Source organism: Dysidea avara, chromosome 4 (assembly GCF_963678975.1).
Source record: "Dysidea avara chromosome 4, odDysAvar1.4, whole genome shotgun sequence".
NCBI lineage: Eukaryota > Metazoa > Porifera > Demospongiae > Dictyoceratida > Dysideidae > Dysidea > Dysidea avara.
This window is the reverse complement of record NC_089275.1, coordinates 8214879-8237411: the sequence shown is the minus strand read 5'-3', so window position 1 is coordinate 8237411 and position 22533 is coordinate 8214879. Positions and strand designations below refer to the sequence as shown.

General features: G+C 39.9%; 3 protein-coding genes across 5 annotated transcripts; 2 read left to right on the top strand and 1 right to left on the bottom strand.

The window, feature by feature from the left end:
- Positions 1 to 4830: 4830 nt before the first annotated feature.
- On the bottom strand, positions 4831 to 10182 carry LOC136254178 (uncharacterized). 3 transcript variants are annotated; one of them, XR_010700345.1, is made up of 7 exons: positions 7273 to 7947; positions 7095 to 7172; positions 6985 to 7035; positions 6838 to 6908; positions 6523 to 6773; positions 6346 to 6459; positions 6170 to 6289 (listed from the first exon to the last, which is right to left on the bottom strand). XR_010700345.1 is itself a non-coding variant. In XM_066046855.1 (5 exons), the coding sequence occupies exons 1-5, from the start codon at positions 10017 to 10019 to the stop codon at positions 4907 to 4909; spliced, it is 1944 nt and encodes a 647-aa protein (XP_065902927.1). In that variant the 5' UTR covers positions 10020 to 10182; the 3' UTR covers positions 4831 to 4906. The 3 variants fall into 3 exon arrangements, 1 of the variants encoding a protein (XP_065902927.1); XM_066046855.1 differs by lacking the exons at positions 6523 to 6773; positions 6838 to 6908; positions 6985 to 7035; positions 7095 to 7172; positions 7273 to 7947 and adding exons at positions 8780 to 8834; positions 9408 to 9675; positions 9811 to 10182 and having other exon boundaries at positions 4831 to 6289; positions 6346 to 6374; XR_010700346.1 differs by lacking the exons at positions 6170 to 6289; positions 6346 to 6459; positions 6523 to 6773 and having other exon boundaries at positions 6848 to 6903; positions 6985 to 7172.
- Positions 10183 to 11009: 827 nt separating this feature from the next.
- Positions 11010 to 16821, top strand: LOC136253288 (uncharacterized). Its single transcript, XM_066045925.1, has 2 exons — positions 11010 to 11668; positions 15785 to 16821. The coding sequence occupies exons 1-2, from the start codon at positions 11207 to 11209 to the stop codon at positions 16718 to 16720; spliced, it is 1398 nt and encodes a 465-aa protein (XP_065901997.1). The 5' UTR covers positions 11010 to 11206; the 3' UTR covers positions 16721 to 16821.
- Positions 16822 to 18919: 2098 nt separating this feature from the next.
- Positions 18920 to 19910, top strand: LOC136253512 (TNF receptor-associated factor 4-like). The gene is made up of 2 exons (XM_066046182.1): positions 18920 to 19324; positions 19416 to 19910. Exons 1-2 carry the CDS (start codon positions 18920 to 18922, stop codon positions 19908 to 19910), a joined length of 900 nt encoding a protein of 299 aa, XP_065902254.1.
- Positions 19911 to 22533: the final 2623 nt, after the last annotated feature.

The window sequence follows — 22533 nt, the reverse complement described above, 5'->3', positions numbered from 1 at the left end:
CCAGAAGAAAGTGACAAACTTGGCTGCCACGCTGGTGTTATTCAAGTTACACTTAGCCTAACACATGACAATAGTTAGGTAGTTGATTGGAGGATATCGATTTTTCGCGTTGCGGACCCTACCTGTGCACTATACTCTAGTAGAGGTCTGCACAGTATTACCAATAATAATAATAATAAGACGATCTGGTGGTGTATTAACAAATTTGTAGTCATACTTGCCACTGGAAGTGGCCATACCAGTAATCTGATTGCTGCGAAGTGCTCAGGCGTCTAAGCGACTCCTGACTAGTCGCGCGTGGCCAGACCGCTATTTCAGCGCAGGGGCTTATTGATTAGAGATTATAAACGCCCGCGCTGAAAAGAGGGCGTTTATAATCTCTAATCGATAAGCCCCTGCACTGAAATAGCAGTCTGGCTACGCGAGACTAACTCCTGACAACTCAACTCTAACTCAAATATGCCGACTATCAAAACAAGACACATTACGCTGGTTGTCATGATAATAACTATCTAACCTGAAACGAAACCACGACCCCAGCCTCTGATAATCCTGAATTGTGTTCACTCAGCTCCGCCGAGGCTCCCGCTCAGAACAGTAGGATCCCAAATGACGTCACGAATTGCAAAAATGGACAGGCTCTTTTTGGGGGCACCCTAGCATCTATTTTTATTTTCAACACACAAAATTACAACAGTTTAATACATGATTATTTTTATAGGTTGTACGTTCTAAGTGTGTTGAAGGTCCACCAGTATCCTGTAGCTAGCTACTGCATACATGTGGCCAAGTTAAGTAGCTAGCTATAGCTAAATAGCTAATTAAAAAAATAAATTGAATTAGCTAACAAGTAATCAAAATTTGGCACAGTTGGTGATTTATTACATCTACTACATGAGCATAAAAAGAGTACGTACACGGATCATGTTGTTAGAAAATCTTATTCAAAGTGCATGGTCATAAAAATATAATTATGAAAATTTATATTTGATTGTAGCAGGGCATAACAGTTCTTAGTAATGCATTCCAGAGGTGTGGTAATCTATAAAATAAAAATTGTGGCTATGTTTATCTGATTTTCTTATAATATGTTGTAACTAATTGGTTACTGGTAAAGTACCAGTTTGAAATTTCCTAGCTATCAGCTCTTAAATATTAAAGACCATGCAGCTGCACTTCACAATTTGATTCACCCACCCATCAAGCAACTAGCCAAGAATATGATGGTAATGTGGTTCCCATGATAAGTTTGATGGCTGAGTCTGAGTTATAATGGAGCTAATAAGAATCAATTGACCCAATGAGGGATGCTGTTTCTGTTGCACATTATAGCTAGAGGTGTACCGATATGGGTTTTTGGCATTTACTGATATCCGGATCAATATCCAGCTAGATCAATAGGTCAATGTTTCAAAATTTCCTCACAGACTTTATACATGCATGGGTGGGGCAAGGAAAGAAAAAAAGATTATAGCAATTACAACAATTAAAGATGATAGAGCTTTTGCATGAAAATCTGCATTACACATGGATATAGAGTCCAGTTATTTAGGCCAAATAAATTCTCTGTTTCCCGTCCACTACCCGCATCTCTTCACTGTTCCATTATTCGGCATTCTTCCACTTTCCTTGCTTATATACATACTGTACTAGGCTAAGTGAAAAATAATCTTGTAGGGGTGTCAGCTTGCATGTCAGTGTGCTATCAAGTTATAACATGCAAATTCACCTTTGTGCAACCTTAAGTATGCCCTTAAGTAGCTAGCTATATATGCTTCCATGCAGCTTGTTATGGTTGTGGTTTAAGTTATTTAAGTTAATTGATTTTAGTTGTAGTGATTTACCAGTTTTAAGAGTAGCTAAACACAATAGGTGGATCTATGGTAATACTGGACAATAAGATGTCATCACTTTTGTTTATGTGTGAAAGGTAGGTGCTACATGCATACATGTGTTAGGGTCCTCATGCATGTGTTAAAACACTTGGAAAGAAGTTGTTAAGAACATGTGTAGAGGTTGCCACCGATACCTATACTTAATACAATATACTATAATAGCTGGAAATGCATGTTTTTATTATGTTTCTGAAAATGCTTTCATATTCTCCTTAACATTGTTGCATGGCAATCTCTCTCGACTCTCTTGTAAGAGTATGCAAGGTATTATGAGCTTGAGCAGGGGCATACCAGCTTCAGGAAACCACTTTGGATTTTATGCACTACTTAAATCGCTGAAAAATTAAAACTTTAGGTTTCTGGAATCTGGAATGGGATTATCCTATAGTTTTTCTAATGATAGTAACACTTGTAGCTTTGACCTGCTTTGTTCTGAGCAATAATGTTGGTGAAAAGATCAAGATACATGCTATAATAAAGCAGTCAGGCTATATAAACTACTTTAAAGTTTAGCTAATATAACAGTCACTTACGTAGCTGTAATGGAAACCCCTTTTAAAAAGTCCTGCATATGTCCCTGTTTAATGTAAGCTATGTAATCATTGTGATCTACATGGTATATCTTTTCCACAGATGGTTTCTTTTGTTCTTTCTTGAGTGATGTAGCAGGGGCGTAACCAGGAAAAAAATTTTACCGAGGCAATGTTTATACATTGACCAAATTGAGAGGGTCTGTTTCTGACTCAACTGATTCACAAACACTTTCAAGTATGGGTGGTATAGCATTTGCAGGTTAACTATCTGGTTGGATGGAGGAAACTGTTTCAGAAGACTCTGAGTGTTTTTCTGCATGTCATAAGTAATGCTCCAGCATAATTAATGCCAAGCCAGGGAGTCTGGGACTCTGGGAGAATGCTCCCTCAAGGAAAATTTTGAAAATATATGTTTTGAAATGGCATGTGGGGGCTGTTTATTTTTTATTGTAACTGCTAATGCATGTCAATGTAATGCCATGCAGTTGACTCATTGGAACTTTGGAAAAGTAATGTAAAGACAATTAACATAAATGTAAATAATCAAGCAGTGTAATGAGAACAGTGGCTATAATCTGTATTGAATGCTCTATTAGAGTATATTACGATGACTGCTCTATTAGAGTATCTCGGTCTTTTACAAATTCAAGTAGCTGAACAGTGATCCAGCACCATGCAAGGCACTATGTCACCATAGGTTCCAGCCCTGCTTAGTACTACAGCCATAAATTTTATTTTGTGTGGTACAGTAATGTCTAGTAACGTTTGAATAGAAAATCCGGGTGCCAAGACTCAGGCCTGCTCAGCCTGTTGTTGAGCATTTTTACCAAGGCAGCTGCCTCGGTTGCCTCAATGGTAGCTATGCCACTGTGTAGCTATACGATTTTGGAACTTCCATATATTAGGAATGCATTCTTTTATAGATGCATTAAAAAGTAATTCCATGCAGACACTATTGATATCAAGGTCCCTTAGAGCCTCTTCCCAAACAAGTGAATGAGGTAAACTTGTTAAAGGGATTGGTCTGTTACACCTCTACAAATAGCATGAAGAAAACTAAAATACTTCATCAATGAGTTATAAACAACTTCGGTGATTAAAATAATATAAAAGACAGAACACTCTACTAAGGCTGTGCCGATACTGCATTTTACAGCCAATACCAACATCGGATATTTATTGTCTATTTCCGATACAGGTTTTATTGATATTAAACATTCAGCCGATACTTAATAATTGTAACCAATATGTATATATTGTGAGATTTAGCATAATAAGATTACATAGCATAATCACTATGGCCGTGTTGAATTTGCTAAAATTCATTGTTCACAAAGTGTAAAATTGTCTGGTTTTGGTTAGTGTAATAGTAGTATCATACAACAAAAATGTATTACCAAAAAAGTGATACAAAAAACCCTCAAAAATGAAAACACACACACACACACACACACACATATAGCCACTTGAAGAATTGGACCCAGGACAACTCACAGTGTAGTCCAGGATCTTACCACTTGTCTACAAAGTCACATGTGTAAGAGAAGAGTTTTTAATAGTTCTTATAGTACTTTTACTAGTATTTAACACTACTCCACTGAAGTATCTGTACTATAGACTTGCAATTGACCGATAGGCCGATACTCGTAATATTGGTACTGATATGTGACTGAATTGACAAAACCCGGCTTCGACGCACAAAGCTTCGTTAGGAGATATGGCAATTTTAAGTAATCATTGTGTAATAACTTCCCAGTGCCTACAGCTGTGCAAACACAATTTGCACCAAGTACGCATCTATTTACTAGCTATCCCTGAGCGGTATTGGTAAAATCGGGAGGGGAGCGGGAGCGGGAGATTGCTTGGTAAAATCAGGAACCGGGAATCGGGAGATCACGTGTCAATCTTTGCTGTCACAAGTAACACACATACGTAGCTAGAGCGCCTGCAGTGCTGTGACGAAGAAACTAATATAAACTAGTAAATTATGAGCTTGAGGGGAAAAATAGCTATAGCTAGATAAAGTTTGCATGATGGCCGTATATTAAAGGCTTTCATTAGAGCTTTATAGTTATTAGCAGTGAATGCATAAAATTGTATTGTGTGGGTTTTTAGCACAGTAATTCACAAAGTGGCTATTTTAGTGGACATAAAATTTCTGGAAGGTAATTTCAGTGAATACATGCAGCAGTTATTTGGCATATTGGATTGTCTTACAATAATGAATGATGAGCAACAGGCCTCCAGTCCTAGCTACATGGTTCTGCCCCAGTCTATACTAAAGTTCATGCACCCTACCAATCTAAAATCCATTCAACTAAACGTGATTAGACTTCCCATCAGACTTTGAATGCCAGCAGACTTTCAATGGATAGACTGAAGTACAGTACACCATGCAAGCATAATTATTCTCTGAGTATACAAAACACATTAATAAATCATAAAGTGTTAATTAGCTACAACATACAGTATGTAAAATCAAAGCTGCCTAAAGTAATATGCATATGACCCAGTTTTGTTCTGGAAATCATTAAGTTTAAAAGGTTGAATCCTGTGGCTTCTCATGCCATCATAATATAATGTATGACCATACCAGAAGCAAACTGCAATAAAATGATTGTCACTACAAACAGTGCAGCCAGCTAGTTGATATCCATGACCATATATAGTTAAAACTTTTGGAATTGTCAATATTGATCTACCAGTCAAGGACTGAATATCAATCGGGATCATCCAAGGCACTCGATTAAGAAATGACGATGCCATTACCTGTGGTACAACACTGCACTCATAAAATGTTTCTCTGTTTCTGCCAGTTAAATTTAATCGGTCAGTAACTGCATGGAGAGATTCATTTGGTGGTTGGCAATGAAATTCTGCACCACAGTAACCAACCATATCTCCAGCTATAGGAAAAATTTCATTAAAGTTATCTAATCCAGAGCTGAAGGAAAACATAGAAGGGTATTTTGTTACCTCCGTGTTATGATTAGGGCAATGCTCAGAGGTACATTTAAGTTTAATTACCAGTTTCCAGATATGTGTGAACAAGCAAAGACACCTATTATTCTCACCACCAAAACAATCATATTTCAAATTATTCTCCTGAGAAATTGTAAGATTTAATCTTGATTGAAGCAAATGCAAAAATAGTGTTTTTCCTTCATCCAGCTTTCCTTTATTCATCAATACAATTGCTGCTTTGAGAGAGTTCTCAGCTTCACTGTCACCAAAGGTATCCAAGAAAGATTTGTACTGTTTGCAGTGGAGTGACAATATTGTCAGGAAGTTATCAGAAGTGCAAGTGTTGGTGTATTCATTGTGCATCCATGGAAGAGATTCTGGTACAGTACATGCACTGCAAAAAAAATCGGCATTCCGTTTGGGTATGGTAATGTCACATGCACTCAAACAATACTTATGGAACCAGTTGTCACACTTTGAACAGTTGTACATGTTGAAGTCTCGCTGTGAATTGCCATATAGCGCGGCAGATGTTGATCCATCAACCCATGGTGTTTGGCAGTAGCAAAACAGCTGAACCATCTCTTCTGCTTTCCCGCGATAGTCCTTTTTAACTTGTGAAATGCCATTGACTGTTCCAGTATCATCTTGTTGCAATACTGAAAATAACTGTGGCAAACCTTTAACCAAATCAATGTGCAGTTTTCCCAAATCCGTATCCGGTTGTTTGCAAATGTGCAGGAGCAAAACTGCAGTTATAATCTCGGCTTTTGCATTCTCTTTACTGCTTTGCACTCCAACATGAATGGTATTCACAACTCCAATGTTTGAACGAGTGACAGTTCCTGCATGATAGTTTAGTTCTGCATAATCAGGGTCACTGTAACTTGATACAACCTACAAAAATATATTGCAGTAAACGCTATCTATGCATGGATATTGTTATATAATACCTCTACTCTTGGTGTTTTATCTTCCTTATCGTTTAAACGTCTCAAAAAGGCTATTTGATTACTCCTTTTCGTCTGAAGTACTGCAATCTTTCCAATGTCAAGATCAGTAACTTCCTAAAGGAATGATAAATTTTAACAGAGGCTACATATTATATGAATGAAGATATAATTACCTACCTTGTCAATGCTTGGTTGCAAAACATAATTGTACAGGAGAATATCTTGACAGACAACATTTAACTCAGATAAGAATCGGTCCCAACAAAATTCTTTATTTAAAAACTTGACTCTTCTTTCACATCTCCTTATTTTAGCACTACTGCTGGCCTTTTCCTTTAATTCTAGCAGAAACTGAGTTAGTGGATGATTTGGTACACAGGCCTCTTGAGGTGGACTTGAATCTGTCTGATGTACAAGGGTTGTGGCACCTAATAAAATTTGCATGTACAAAATTTAACGTAAAAGTGCTACAAAAGTTTTAGCATGTCTCACCCTTCAATTTTTTTTAGGAGCACATGACATCTGTTCTCCATTGCAACAACTATTGTCTGTATCCAGCTGGCCTGCATGTATAAACATTAATAAATAACATGTGTAGTTGTTAAGTACTGTTTTGTGCACATAAACAAGTACACTTACTGTTAGGATGCTTCCGTTTCTGGGAACGAGAATGAGATTTGTTTTCTGTGCCTATAAATAGAAAAGTCACTAAATATAGCAACATAAAATAGTATCAACTGTATACGTACGTTCTTCCTTGATGCTAACAAAATCTTGGTCATCAGCAACTCCTTCAACAGCTTTTTCTTCTAAGTCTTCTGGTTCTTCTGTAAAATCACAGATACTTAAAAATTGAATTCATAGCAAATAAGCACATTAAAGTTCCAATTGCTACATTATTAAATTAATATGCTTCTATAGCTTTACCTTGTTTTATTTCCTCTGTTGGACAACAGTCCTTTACTCTGGGTGGTTTCCTTCCAGATGGTCGCTCTTTGTTTTTTCTTCTGATTTTTTGCTGTAGCAAGGTCATGTTTGGGTTTGAGAAAGCATCAACATTCTGCCCAATCATTATTTTGCAAGCAAGAATATGATAGCAGACACCTGAAGCTGGACAAGAGCAACTCTCTTTTGGATAAAGTCTGACTGCATATGGTGTAGTACCATCTGTGCCCATAACCATCCAACAGCCGGAATTTACTAATGAAACTTGCTTATTCTGTATAGCTTGATAAGCTAGTCCAAGTTGGCTATTTGGTGGTCTGTTAGTTGTCACATCAGCAGCATTTCTATTCTCATATCCGGTCTCTGTAGAACTGGTTTCATTGCCATTATTCAATTGACAATAAATGTCACCCTTAGCTCTAGCTACAATCTCATCTGGGTTAACCACTTTCGGTAAAATAGGCATCAACGAGGGATCTCGTTGACAAAACAAAAACTCGTCTTTCAGTTGCCACGAACCACATTGATGTGAACCTCGCACAATTTCCCGGTGATAATAACAGCACATTTGAAATAATGAGTAACAAATAATATCAAGTGGCACTTGCTTCCAGTTCTGAAGTCTGTGCAGCACAGCATTCATGGATTCTGATGCATTATTGGTAATTCCCATTGTGTGGGTTCACTACACCAGCAGATTTTAGTACCCATATTGATGAAGTCTCTTTGAAAATGGGCAGCAGATTTTTCTCAAAATAGTTACGAACTAATGCTTTGGATTGAAAAGGACCTTCCATTTTAAATTCATCCCAACAATTATCAAATTCTGTTTCTGTGGTTTGTTGCATCAATTCCTTCAGTACATTAGCAAAGTAGCTTATTTCACCAGCATTACAATTGGCTTTTTGTTTGAGGTAATAGTGAAGATCTTGTTCTAGGTGGTTCCAGTAATAAACTTGTTGGGCTAGTGGGAACACTGATGAGAAATTGAATTCTCTGTCTGATACAATTATTATCCTTTTTGAAGCTAAAATTGGAGACAACTGACGAATTGCTTCCATGAACTGCATATGGTCTACTTGGTAGCGTCTGGTATGGACTAGAAATCCGAATGGCAGAACAGGAGAGTTTTTAAACATTGTGTGTTTGAAGATAAGGGTCGACAAGTAGAAATCACCCATATTAAACACAGTGTCATAATGAAGCGTCACAGGTTCTGTGGATAATTTCAAAGCAGTTTCTAGCTCTTCAATTATTGGCTGTCCAATCATTTGGACAATTACATTAGGGTGCACAGAGAATTTTCGTATGAAATCAAGGGGTTCACCTTTTCGATTGTTAAACTTTAGTTGATGACACAAGTGGTACGTGTTAAACATTGCGTCATGGGATAGTCTGGTATGTCTATCCACTTCCTTACGAAAATTTCTAACTTGATTTTGATCTCTAGGTGTGAGCACTGCATGTCGAGGTCCACCGCTGCTTTCATTGACTAATTCTTGATAAACAGTTCGATGTGGCTTCATTGAATCTTTCTGTAATATCTAAAAAGCATATTGCATATGATCATACGCACGTTTTGTCTTTAAATCAAATCTCACCACTCAAATAACATTTGCATTCTATAACATAGGCCATTCAAATTTGTAAAAGTACTGGAATTTCATGACATAACCTTCTTGCAGAAAATTTATGTGTCATAAAAGGTAGGCAAATTTTATATGTCCATGTTGCCTCCTTTATAGGTTTGGTAACATATACATGTTTATTTTAAATTCAGAGAGATTTTAGCCAAGCTTAACTAAAAGGCATAGTGTTGCTTTGAGCAATTACTTTTAAAAGATACGAGTGTAGTAGTGTAATATGATAAAGAGCAAAATGAAGCGCCTCAAGAGCAGAGCAAAATTAGCAGTTTTGCTCTTGAGGTACAGTGCATCCGAGCTATACACAACATATACACAATGCACATGCACATGCTATAATGTAAACACAAACAAAAGCAATATAGCTATATACCTTATCAATTATACTATGCACATTACACTCAGACGGTCTTTACAATGCAAACTACTATAGCTTATAAATGTGAGTTGATTCACAAGACTTTTTTTGCTCACCTTATCCTTCACATGTGGTGCTGATCTCACAAAAGACTTGGAATTATTCTTACTGTTCCGATGGCTAAATCCTTGATATAAGGTGTCATCCCCAACGTAGTGTAGCATAAAATGTTGCCCGATACCCCAGAACTCAAATCTTCTGAATCGGTTATCACCCTTTTTATCCACAGAATCAAGATCAATGGTACTACTTTTTTTCTTGAATTCACATCCTCCATGTTTGACACTGTAAGATCCTACATGTACCCATCTGTATTGATCGCACCTATAATAATTGCAATGTACAGTTTATTTAATTACTGTATGACTCTAGAAATATAGTTATGTAAACTTGTTTTGTTAAACTGAGACAAGCTAGCTAGCTATATTGTAACTATACTCTTTAATATCTAGACCTAACCTTAGCTTTTTCTTCTCTTGTTCCCATTTGTCCGAATCAGGCCCGAGGTTGTAGATATACAAGCTGCCGCCTTTTGGCTGAACAGGAGGATCTACACTAATCTGTAGCTTTCCACTGATAGCTTTCGAGAAGTAATTATGCGCCTCCGCAGATGTCAAGTTATTGACAGCGTCTTCTACTGCAGGAACACATAGCACATCTTCCTCCATTGTGCATGCGCGGCCGCACTATAGCTACGTGCAACTCTATACTTGCAACGCTATACTTGCAAAATCACGCCTGCCGTTCGTAGCAAGTGAGAGATTTAGTTTGCACGTGATTACAAGTGAGATATTTAGGAGAAGTCGCACGTGATCTCCCGATTCCCGGTTCCTGATTTTACCGGCCAAGCACTCTCCCGCTCCCGCTCCCGGTTTTACCAATTCCCTCACTGAGTGGGTGTATACATTTCTGATACCCAAAATTAGCCCTGTTTTGGGCAGCTTTTCTCGAGCGGGTAATAATATCACAGGTGGTAGTAATAGGGCGAGATACGCACAACAGTACTTTTGTAATAAAACGCATTTAAAAACTATGTGTAAAAAACGCAAGCTCCAGAAAAAAATTATGCAAATTTTTATCGTCTCGCTGGTGGGCGAATTAAACCGCCAATGGATATATCCTGGGCATCATCGTGTTCGCCTGTCCATAGGGAGTACAAAAATCTTTGTGTCATCTCCATACACGAAAAGATTCCAAAGTTACAGACGTTTGGTTACGTTGCGGTGACGAAAGAATTTATCGACGATCGTTTTTCAGTGAATGTGCCTTCCTTTTCGAACAAAGAAGCATGCCTGGGGGAAAACGATACCTTGGTGGATGCACAAATTCATGGCGAACACAACGAGCCAAGATTCAATTCCGTACGCCGTTGTATCAGTAAGTTATGATGGTTTATGTAAGAGCCTGTAGATTCTTTTCTCGATAGCTTCTGTACATTTTTATTATTATTATTATTTTTTGAAGATATAAAGAAAATAAGATTCTGTACATATCAAACTATTTGCTCGTCCGGCTGTCTAGTGCTGTATCTCCAACGCTGCTTAACTTAGGAAGCTGAAACTTGGCTAGTCCATTCCTCTGTCCCTGTAGAAAACAAAGAACAAATAAAATGCATTTTGAAAATTGTGCGGATATCGACGGTTTTCTAAAATTGTCAAGTATTGATTGACAGACATTTATATAGTATTGTAATTTAGTCTTTCATCACTTATTGTTGTAGACCATATGCGCATGCGTGTTTCTAATACTTTAAGACAGACTATAGTGAGAACACGTGTTGTAGTTTCCTTCAGCGCTCCTGTGTTCTACGAGCAATCTACCGCTATACTTCACATTGGTGCTGTGACCGAAAGAGATGAGTGAGCTTCAACGCCTTCAAGCGAAACGCCGTGGCATTAAGGCCAGCGTCACCAAGTTGATTACGAAGGTGGAAGATATGATTTCCGCCGACCTGGAAGGCGTCAGCACCCAGTATGTCTCAGAGTCAAGAAAGCTGCTAGCCGAAACTACTCTAGTCCAACTTAAGCACAAGAAAGGACAAATCATGGAACTGGACGACGCAATTGGGGCGAAGATAGAAGCGGAACAGGAGTTCGAGGAGGAGATAACAAACGCCGATACATACCAGATAACTCTAGACGAGAATATCGCGTTTCTGTCGGAATTTATTCGAAAGGCTGGACTGCCGCCACCAGAACTCCAACGCCCTCCTCCGTCCGTGACACCTCAGATCTCCCCCGTGTCCACGCAGCCACCGCCAGAGACAAGCAACCAGACCGTCTCAGCAAGTTCTAATGTAGCTACAGCTGATTCACATGTGAGTACTAGCACACACGTGGGTATAAGTACACACACTTTAGGCGATAGTAGTAGGGTTCCCCAAGCAGTCACTCGACTCCCAAAACAATCTCTGCCAACATTTAGCGGTGACCCACTCGAATGGCAAACGTTTTGGGATTCGTTTGATGCTGCTATCAACAAGAATGCAGGTCTCAGTGGGGTGCAGAAGTTTACTTACTTGCGTGGGCAAGTACAAGGGGATGCTGTTCGTGTCATTGCTGGGTTCCCACTTACTGATGACAATTATGCCCATGCTATCACACTACTCCAAGCTCGATATGGTCAACCACATAAACTTATTAGTGCTCATATGGAAGTATTACTCAACCTAGAGAAGCCTACCAACACCCTCTCTAGTTTATTGGCTTTTCATGACACCCTAGAACAACATATGAGATCACTCTCTTCATTAGGCAAGTCCCCAGAAGCATATGGCTCCTTGTTGACACCTTCAGTGTTAAGCAAACTTCCAACTGAAACGAAGAAACACATGGCCCGTGATCATTCCAACTCAAGAGTGGTCCATTGATGATGTCATGAGTGGCTTGCTTAAGGAAATCCAGATCCTTGACATGAGTCATCAGTATAGTGGAAGACCTAGTATGCATGACAGCATTCTACCCCCCACTGCCTCATTCTACACACACACTGATAGAGCATCCCATTCCCGCAACAGTCAGCAGAGAAAGCAGCCAGTGTGTACATTCTGCAAAGGCAACCATAAGGCTAATAATTGTAATGTAATTGTAGATCCCAAAGAGAGGTTGGCCATTGTGAAACGGGACAACCTTTGTTTTAATTGTCTTGCACAACACAAAGCATCCCAATGTAACTCTAGGTTTACTTGTAGAGAATGTAAGAAACGTCATCACTCTAGCCTCTGCCGATGCTTTCCTGCTGACAGTAGACCCCCACAAGCCACTCCTCAACCCCTGCCAGTAAACCAACCAACAACAACAGAACAAACTTCAGGCCTTACCACATTGGCTTCTACTCCCCCGACTGCCCTCTACACAAGTGTCTGCTTGTTGAAAACTGTTATTGCCGAAGTATCATCATACACCACCACTGCTGAAGGCCACATTTTGTTTGATGAAGGGGCACAGCGTTCCTTCATCACACAACAGCTGGCTGATGAGCTGCATTTAAAACCAACTAGCCATGAGACAATCTCTGTGTCTTCATTTGGAGCACAAGTTTCCCCATCTAGAACCCTAGCTGTAGCTTCTATGTTTGTGCATGCCCTAAATGGCACTCGTATACAAATTTCAGTGTTAATTGTTCCAAAGCTTGCTGCGCCAATCCGCAACTCAGTACGTGCTCATTTACATGCAATCCCCTACTTACAGCAACTACCATTGGCTCATCCGGTAACTGGAGATGAGAACTTTGATATTTCTGTTCTTATTGGAGCAGACCACTACTGGCACTTCATACAAGACCATATTGTGCGAGGGCCTGGACCAACTGCCGTGCAGTCCAAGCTGGGGTATCTTCTGTCAGGCCCACTCCAGTTGCCGCAGCAAGCCATGACAGCCAATCTACATGTTGTCATCTTTCACTGTACTAGTCAGTCTCTAGGTAAAGATATGTGCCTCTGGAATTCAGAATCTATTAGTACTACTGACACACACCTGAATGATACCTTTCTTCAGCAGTACATGAAGACTCACATTAGAGTACGTCCAGATGGGACATACAGCTTGCGTTTTCCATGGAAGGAAAACCACCCCCCTCTACCCTCCAACTTTTCAGTGTGTTCCAGACGAACCAGGTCCATGGCTCATCGATTAGCTAAGATGCCAGAGCTGTTGAGGCAGTATGGGGCTATTATTGTAGATCAAGAAAGGAAGGGCTTTATTGAACGGGTACCTGAAACTGACCGCACAAGCCGTGCACATTACATCCCTCACCATCCTGTGAGGAAGGAGTCATCCACTACCCCGATACGGATAGTGTACGACTGCAGCTGTAAGCAGTCCTGTGGCTCCCCTAGCTTAAATGATTGTCTTCACGCAGGACCCCCCTTTCTTAATGACCTCAGTGCCATTCTGCTGTGGTTCAGACAACACAATCTTGCCTTTACAGCAGATATTGAGAAGGCGTTTTTGCATGTTTTCCTGGATGAGACCGACCGGGACTACACAAGGTTTCTATGGCTGTCAGACCCCAACAATTCGTATAGTTCCTTTGTCACTTACCGCTTTAAGGTAGTGTTGTTTGGAGCCACCAGCTCCCCTTTTATGCTGAATGCCACCCTCAAATTTCACCTGACTCAGAACACTAATGCTACATCTGAGGATCTACTCCACAACTTGTATGTGGACAATTTGGTGTCTGGATGTGACAGTGAAGAGGCAGCGATCCGGTACTTCACACTATCCCGATCGATACTAAGTAGTGCTGGATTCAATTTGCGTTCGTGGTCCTCGAATTGCTCACTTCTCCAAACTACTGCATCTCAACACAAGGTTGCTGAACACAACAACCCAGTGAAGGTACTTGGTATGCTCTGGAATACTCAGATAGATTCGATTCAGCTATCACCATGCACTGTCAGTCCACTTGCAGTCACCAAGCGAGAAATCTTACGATGGTCCTCAACCATCTTTGACCCACTTGGCTTAATATCGCCTGTCACGATTTCAGCCAGGCTGTTTCTTCAACAGTTGTGGCAAGATCGCATTGGTTGGGACACCATATTGAGTGATGATCTTCGTACCAGATGGAAGGTGATTGCAGATGCCATCACAGGAGTCACCACATTATCGTTTCCCCGTAAGTACACCACTTCATTGTTTACACCTCACACCTTCCTCCATGTCTTCGCTGATGCCAGCCTTAAGGCTTATGGAGCTGTAGCATACATCCAACAGGACCAAGGTTCACCCTCACTTGTGATGTCGAAGTCAAGGGCAGCTCCACTCAAGCAACTCACCCTGCCAAGGCTTGAGTTGAAGGCTGCTGTGCTTGCAGCCAAGCTTAGCTCCTTTGTCAAGACATCCTTGAACCTTGACTGTGCTGTGCAGCTTTGGTCAGATAGTCAGATCGTCCTGCATTGGATAGCCAGCCATAAGCAACTACAGCCTTTCGTCAATCGCAGGGTTGAAGAGATTCGTGCCATCTCTTCCTGCTGGAAGTACTGCCCTTCAGCAGGCAACCCAGCTGACCTCTTGACTAGAGGCATTACCGCTGAGCAGCTCAAGTCGTCAGATCTTTGGGTACATGGCCCAACATGGTTGCCTATACAGCCTGCCTGGCCAACCTGGGACCCTACAGAAGTTCTACTCGCCTGCCTAGAACTAGGATGTGCTGACCATATGCACAGTGATCAGACTGAGTCTAGTGAAGGTCTGCCAGCCACAATAGCAAGAATTGTTGACATCAACAACTACAGCAACCTATCCAAGCTGCTAGCGGTCACTGCGTATGTCTTGCGGTTCACCAACAATACCAAACACAATCCCCCAACTCAACCATGCATTTATCGCCAGTAGAACTCTCACTAGCTAATGTGAAGTGGATACGTGCTGTTCAGCATGAGCAGTTCTCAGCAGAAATCCAGAATTTGCAGTCACAGTCACAGCGACTCTCACTGGTGCGACAGCTGAGATTGTTTCTAGACAAGGACATGCTACTTAGGTGTGGTGGGCGAATACACAACGCCCCATTGTCTGAACTGGCAAAATTCCCATACCTTTTGCCATCAAAACACCACTTTACTGACCTAGTAATACTGCAGGCACACACACAGCTACACCACAGTGGCGTCAATGCTACACTAACTTTGATACGCCAACGCTATTGGATACCCTCAGGCAGGCAGCGAGTACGGTCACTGCTTCGCAAGTGTGTCACCTGCAAGAGAGCTCCAGGTAAACCTTATGCTGCTCCAGACCCCCCACCACTAGTCAAGGATCGACTGAATGCCTCACACCCATTTGAGGTTACTGGTGTGGATTATACAGGAGCTCTGTATGTCCGGAGCAACACTGGAGAGCAGAAGGTTTATGTTTGCCTCTTCACCTGTGCGGTATCCAGAGCAATTCACCTTGAAATTGTGTGTGACTTAACCATGCAGTGTTTCTTACAGGCATTCCGCAGATTTGTCAGCCGGAGATCACTACCTAGATTGATGTTGTCAGACAACGCGTCCACCTACCAAGCTGCGGCGGAGGAGCTGCAGAAGTTATTCACATCTGCAGAATTAGCTGAGGACTTAGCCAGAAGAGGGGTCAAGTGGTACTTTATTCCTAAGAGAGCTCCCTGGTTTGGAGGTTTCTGGGAACGGTTGATAGGCCTCACCAAATCATCACTGAAGAAGGTATTGGGCAGAACACATGCTACCCTGGAAAGCCTCCAAACCATAATAGTTGAGGTGGAAGCCGTACTTAACAACAGACCCCTCACCTATGTGTCACCTGATGTTGAGGATATGGAACCGATTACACCATCCCATTTGCTACATGGTAGACCAATTGTTTCTCTACCCCACTATGATGTCCAGGACGATGAGCTGACTGATCCAACATATGGAGAGACTGTGGACATCAACAGAAGTGCTAAGGTTCATGCACAGTTACTTGCACACTTCTGGAACAGATGGAAGTTAGAATACTTAACTGCCTTACGGGAATTCCATAAGGCAACTGGTTGTAATACACAGGCAGTAAAGGCGGGTGACATTGTTCTCATTCATGACGATACCCCCAGAGTGCAATGGAAGTTAGCTGTGATTGAACAAGTCAACAAGGGAGCTGACGGACTCATTCGCTCAGCAAATGTTAGAACCTCCACAGGGAGAACTAATCGGTCGATAGCAAGATTGTATCCATTGGAAGTCACAGCCACAGAAACATCCACAACAACGAAGATATCTGGATTATGTGATAACCTGAGAGAGCAGTCAGCAATGCCAGCCCCACAACCTCAAGGGAGACCAGTTCGGCAAGCTGCCCTGCAGGGACGTCAGAAGGTACAGCAGTGGACCCACTCTTTGCTCGCCCCCCCGGAGGATGTCAAGTATTGATTGACAGACATTTATATAGTATTGTAATTTAGTCTTTCATCACTTATTGTTGTAGACCATATGCGCATGTGTGTTTCTAATACTTTAAGACAGACTATAGTGAGAACACGTGTTGTAGCTTCCTTCAGCGCTCCTGTGTTCTACGAGCAATCTACCGCTATACTTCACAAAAATTAGGTCACACTGTATCATTCAGATGTCACATCTTATACAGAATTCATTTTTGCCTGTTTGCGAAGTAGCTATAGCTTGATAACTTACCAGCTTATACTACACCAGCTCTTGTTATTTAGTATGAAAACATGTGTTATTGCTACATGCATGATTTTGTGTTTATGTTGAAATCACATGCATGACCATAACAATAAGACATTAATCCACCATACCATGTAAGATAAAATTCAAGTCTCAAGCTGAATTAATGCTAAAAATGCAAATTTGTAGTAGTGGATATAATGTATAGGATTTCAACAGGGTTTGTGAGAGCAAAGTGTGGTTTAAGTACAGTATAACCGTGGGATGCAGTCACCTTCATGAATTTCCAAACAGCTTTCATTAAGCAATGGTAGAGTATAAGTGACTAATTACGTACATGTAAATATAATTGCCTTGCTACCAGAGCTTGACTGGACATGCAGGTACGTATATATCAAATGCTATAGTTTTAAAGATGTTTCAGACATATGATGAAATCTGATAAAGTATTGCAATTTTAAAATCAAATTGTAGCAGTGAAAAATAACTTTTAGTATTGCATGTTTACATTCACCATTACCGTGAAACTTAGCAGCCAGAGATTACACATAATTAGCTTTTGACATGCTAGGTTAGGATGTAAAGATCACAGAATTGTAATCATCGATCAGTTAATCAACAGTGTAGAATTTCAACTATGACATGTTTGGTACAATTGTATGCATACAATATTGGGTAAGATAGCTGTGCTGAAATCACATGCAAAGAAGAGTTAAACTAGCACAGTGGTCATGGTAATTTTATTACTGTGTAGCGGAACTTTATAGATGACTGTTGTAGCAGTACTATTGTTTCAAATTCCCACATTCAATAAATCAGTCCTGCAAATATAATTTTGACCATGTGGCACTTATTAGTTTTCAGAAGAGCTTAGTTCTTTTCCTTGCTGTTTTTATCTTTCTGTTATGCATGGTATGCTTGTTAAGCAAACAATTTATGAAATGTACTCTACTAGCTTTTCCTATAAGCAAGTAAATGGTTAAATTTCCGAGGGGGTAAACACTCCTAGATCTGGCCCCTAGGCTGGAAATCATACATTTCAGAGCGAGCTAATCTAAAGATTCCATCTGTCAAAATACATACATGCTTGAGGAGAGTGCATATGCACCCAGCACAGCACAACACAACCTATGGATACTTGTGGTGGTGGTATGGTGGATTATTGCAGGCTTTATGTGATTGTGGTTCAAGTGAATGTAAAATGCAAAGTGGAGATGTGCTTATCTTTGAGTTACAGGACTGCCCGACTGCTCTAATAGAGTAATTGTAAATAAACCACAAAAACATAGACATGTGTTGATAACTATTAAAATTTAATGACATAATTTTTAATTTAATGACATACTTTATAATTTAATGTCACTTGAAATACTCTAGGTTATTCTAAAGTTTCAAATTACTATTTAAAACACCAAAATTGCAAAAAGGCATATTTCCAAGCCTTGGATGGCTTCCCAGCATGCATGCCTGAGGTGGATCCTATCAAAAATTTTAATCTAATGTGGTAAGGAACTCACAGAAAAACTTGGTGCTTTTGTCAGTTGTGTCCACATTTTTTTGCTAAGCCACCTAACTAAACCAGGAGAGAAGTTGTGAGTGGCAGGGTGAACTGAATGACATCAACAATCACCTTGGAAACAGTGATGGCTGTCAATTTTGGGATGTGAAGTGTTCCAATGAGTGTGGGAAGATGTTACAACGACGATACCTGACCAGTCATGTTGAGACTGAGTGTCCATGTTATAAGGTTGGCTGTCAGTACTGCCACATTACAGGAGGAAATCAGTTTATCCAGGGAGAGCATAAGAAGCAGTGCCCCAAGCTTCCTTTACCTTGTCCTAACAGTTGTACACTTAGTTATCCTTATTCATTTTGCAATTGTAAAGGACGTGCATGTAACACCCTTATGCCAAAGCAGTGGTTCGATGTATTCCTCATGAAGACATGGCAGAGCACAAGAAAGAGTGTCCTCTTCAGGAAGTTAAGTGCTCATATAAATGTGGTAAGATGTTACAACGACAATATCTGACCAGTCATATTGAAACTGAGTGTCCATGTCGTAAAGTTGACTGTTGGTGCTGCCACATTACAGGAGAATATCAGTTTATTGAGGGAGAGCACAAAGAACAGTGTCCCAAACTTCCCATCTCCTGTCTGAACAAGTGTGGAGTTGGAAGTCTCCCTCGTGAAGACATGGAAACACACAGGGTGGAGTTTCCTCTTGAGATGGTCCAGTGTGAGTATCACAATGTGGGATGTGGAGAGAGGATGATGCACAAGGACTTGGAGTTTCACAAGAAAGAGAAAATGGAGAAACATTTATCACTAACTTCATCCCAACTAACTACAGTAATGATGGCACTATATCCAATTGTTACACATTCAAGCAAAGCATTATTGCAGAGACACACATTCAGTGTCAGTCATTTTAACAGCACAGTGGTCTCTCAATTTCATGACTGGGAAAACAGTGGTGAAATCAGATGATCAGGTGTGCCCAGTAATCTTGTGTATTGCTGATATTCATGAAGAGAAGTCCATATTATGCAGTTACAGTGCATTTTATTCTCATGATAAGGGATACAAGATGTGCCTGCGTGTTTACCCAGCTGGTAATGGTTCTGGTAAAGATACTCACCTGTCAGCGTACCTGTACTTCATGAAGGGTCCACATGATGATGAACTAACATGGCCACTGAGGGGAAAGTTTGAAGTAAAACTTTTGAACCAGATTAGTGACTGTGAGCATCATTCATGGACTATGATCTATGATGATAGTGCCACAGATGTTCCTGCTGGTAGAATCACTGGTGGTGACATAGGTAGAGGTTGGGGAAGACCGCAGTTCATTTCTAATGAAGACCTCCACAAGGTCACTCTCACATGCCAGTATCTCAAAGATAATTGTATCTTCTTCCAAGTTAGTAAACTGTAGACATTGAAACTATAACAAATAGTGTATAGCTTTATTTGTTATGCTCTTCAAAGTTGTGGTATTGTATTATTCTCTCACATTTCAAGCATGCAGGTACGCTTGAATCATATCATTGTTTTATTAAGTGTATCCATGGTTACTCAAGGGCGGATTTAGAGGGAGTGCTTTGGGTGCTGAAGCACCCCCTCCAAAATTTTACTATGCAAGCTAAGAAGATTCTAGAAGTTGCAATTGCATCTTATACGGCAATGAAAGGATGGAAAGAGTAAGGGCAATGGCTAATCTTCTCTAAGAATTACTCAAGGGTTCAAAATTATACTTCTGGTGTAAGACTTAGCCTAAAAGCTGCTAAAATCAAAATACTCTAATAGAACAGTCAAATACTCTAATAGAACATCCACCATGTTTTCAAGAAGTTATCTGTGTGTCTTCATGACCTGTATGTGCACTGCTATCAACATCCTGCTTTTCAATAATCATGATCACTTAAAGGAAATTTATACCATATTATATACTGAATGAATCATTTTAAAACATCAATAATTCTTTCTGAAAACAACTTCAGACTGTCAAACCCTCAAACGTGATTTAATATTATAGTGGGTACTTTCAGTTGTTGCTGCATAGGTTGACATGCATTCTCTTGCAAGTAAACAGTAATTATAATGAATTTCTTTGCATGTATATTAAAGTTAACAAGGCTACAGTGTCTGAGAGCTGTTTTATCTGCTTTATCAGTTATAGGCAGCACCCTAAGTTCCATACTGAATCTCCCTATTTTTTAGTATAAATAAAATATAAATAACATACATCTACTGGAGTTTGCATTCACAAACTCCTTGAAGTTGAACTTTATGAGCTCAAAATAATGCAGAATTTATGCTGTCAGTGTACCCAGGAACTAAAGGGGGGTTAGTTGAGGCCAAAAACTAGTTGTATACGTATATGTAAGTGACTTAGGACTCCAGTTGTACAATATGATGATGGGGCCATAGTTGTAAAAAGCCAGATTGAAACAGTCTGGCTATAAAGTTGAAGTTATTTGTGTGTGCATTTTAAATCTCTACACATGACCACATGACCTTATTATCCAATCCTGTATATTTAAAATTCTCTTTGGTCCAATATTTGACCTTCCTTACAATCAACTATATACTCTTTATTCTCTTTGACAATCCACTATTATACATTGCCTAAAATCCAATATATAACATTTAAAGTGTAGCTTTGTTTTCAACTAAAAGTGCTTACAATTAAACTCATCCATCTTGTACCGACAATCTTTCAGTACAATACGGCAGTATTTGGCTAAAAGTAACTTCCAGATTCAATCTTGTGGTAGCCATTTTGCAAAATTTTCCAAAGGAGAGCCTGCCCTCAGACCCCCTAGCTAGAAAGTTCTATGCATGTGTACTCTACACAATGCATGGTGAGTGTATACTTGCCCTCTCAAACCCTCTCTTCATTGTTACTGTTTTGACATTATAGTTTGAGCCATGAGACTGTAAAGCACACTATATACACTGACTAAAAATGATCTCGTATATTGACGAATTTATCACATAAAGCAATTTTATTAATTCATGAAGTGACATAATCAACTGATCAAACATTTTACAGGTACAGTATTAAATTTAGCAAAAAAAAACATAAAATGCTAAGTTTAGTGTACCACTAAATTTAGCCATGGCCAGCTTATTATTTCAAACACAAATGGCAACTTTGTTTAGTATTGATCATGTATGTGTAGCTGATACCCATATATCTTTCCCCTTCCTGTTTTTTATGATGTAAAGAATAGAGAATATTTTTAGTTGCTGGCTGTGGCCTATATACTTACATGTGACAGCTAGTAGTACAATTGTTGGGGAATAGATAATGGTGTCGTTCATCATTATTATGCTTAGGTGACTCACAATGCTTTAGAAAGATTGTGAACCACTTAAACAAAGTGACATCAATTTTCTGTCAAAATATATACCAAATTTAATCTCTCAATATGCTAAATTTACTAAATTTTCCTGTGGGGGCATGCCCCCAGACCCCCTAGATAGAACATGCTCTGCATGCTGAGTGTGCTTTACATACTATAAAGCACACTATACTACAGTAGTTGTATCAACCAGTTGTTGCCTTTCTTAGCCAGCCAGCCACTATAAATGTCTCTGTTAGCACCCCCCCTTCTGAAATCATAGATCCGCCCCTGAGATGGAGTGTTATATTTCATTAAATCTAAACTGGAGGTGCAAGATGACCACTGGAAACTTTTGTGCAACATAAAAATGATGTCCTTTGTGTGTTCCAGTTTTTGTCACGATGCTTTTTGGCTTGAAGTGTGTCTAAACATGATGCAAGTGCTAGTTTCACTGTATGGAATATCATGGCGGTGAATATATTATGCTATTAGCTCTGTTGTTAATTTCTGTGTGATGTAAATTTGAACAGTTTATGAAGTCACCTTGATCCTGTTTCAAAGATATTGAAGATGTTACTGTAGACCTCAACAGCAACTGTTATTGATATCCCAACTGAGCTCACATCTGTTATTGTTCAGGAATGGAGCGACTTCAACTTGAGCAGGGCATCAGAACAAGCTTCCTGTCAGAAGCACATAACCAAACTT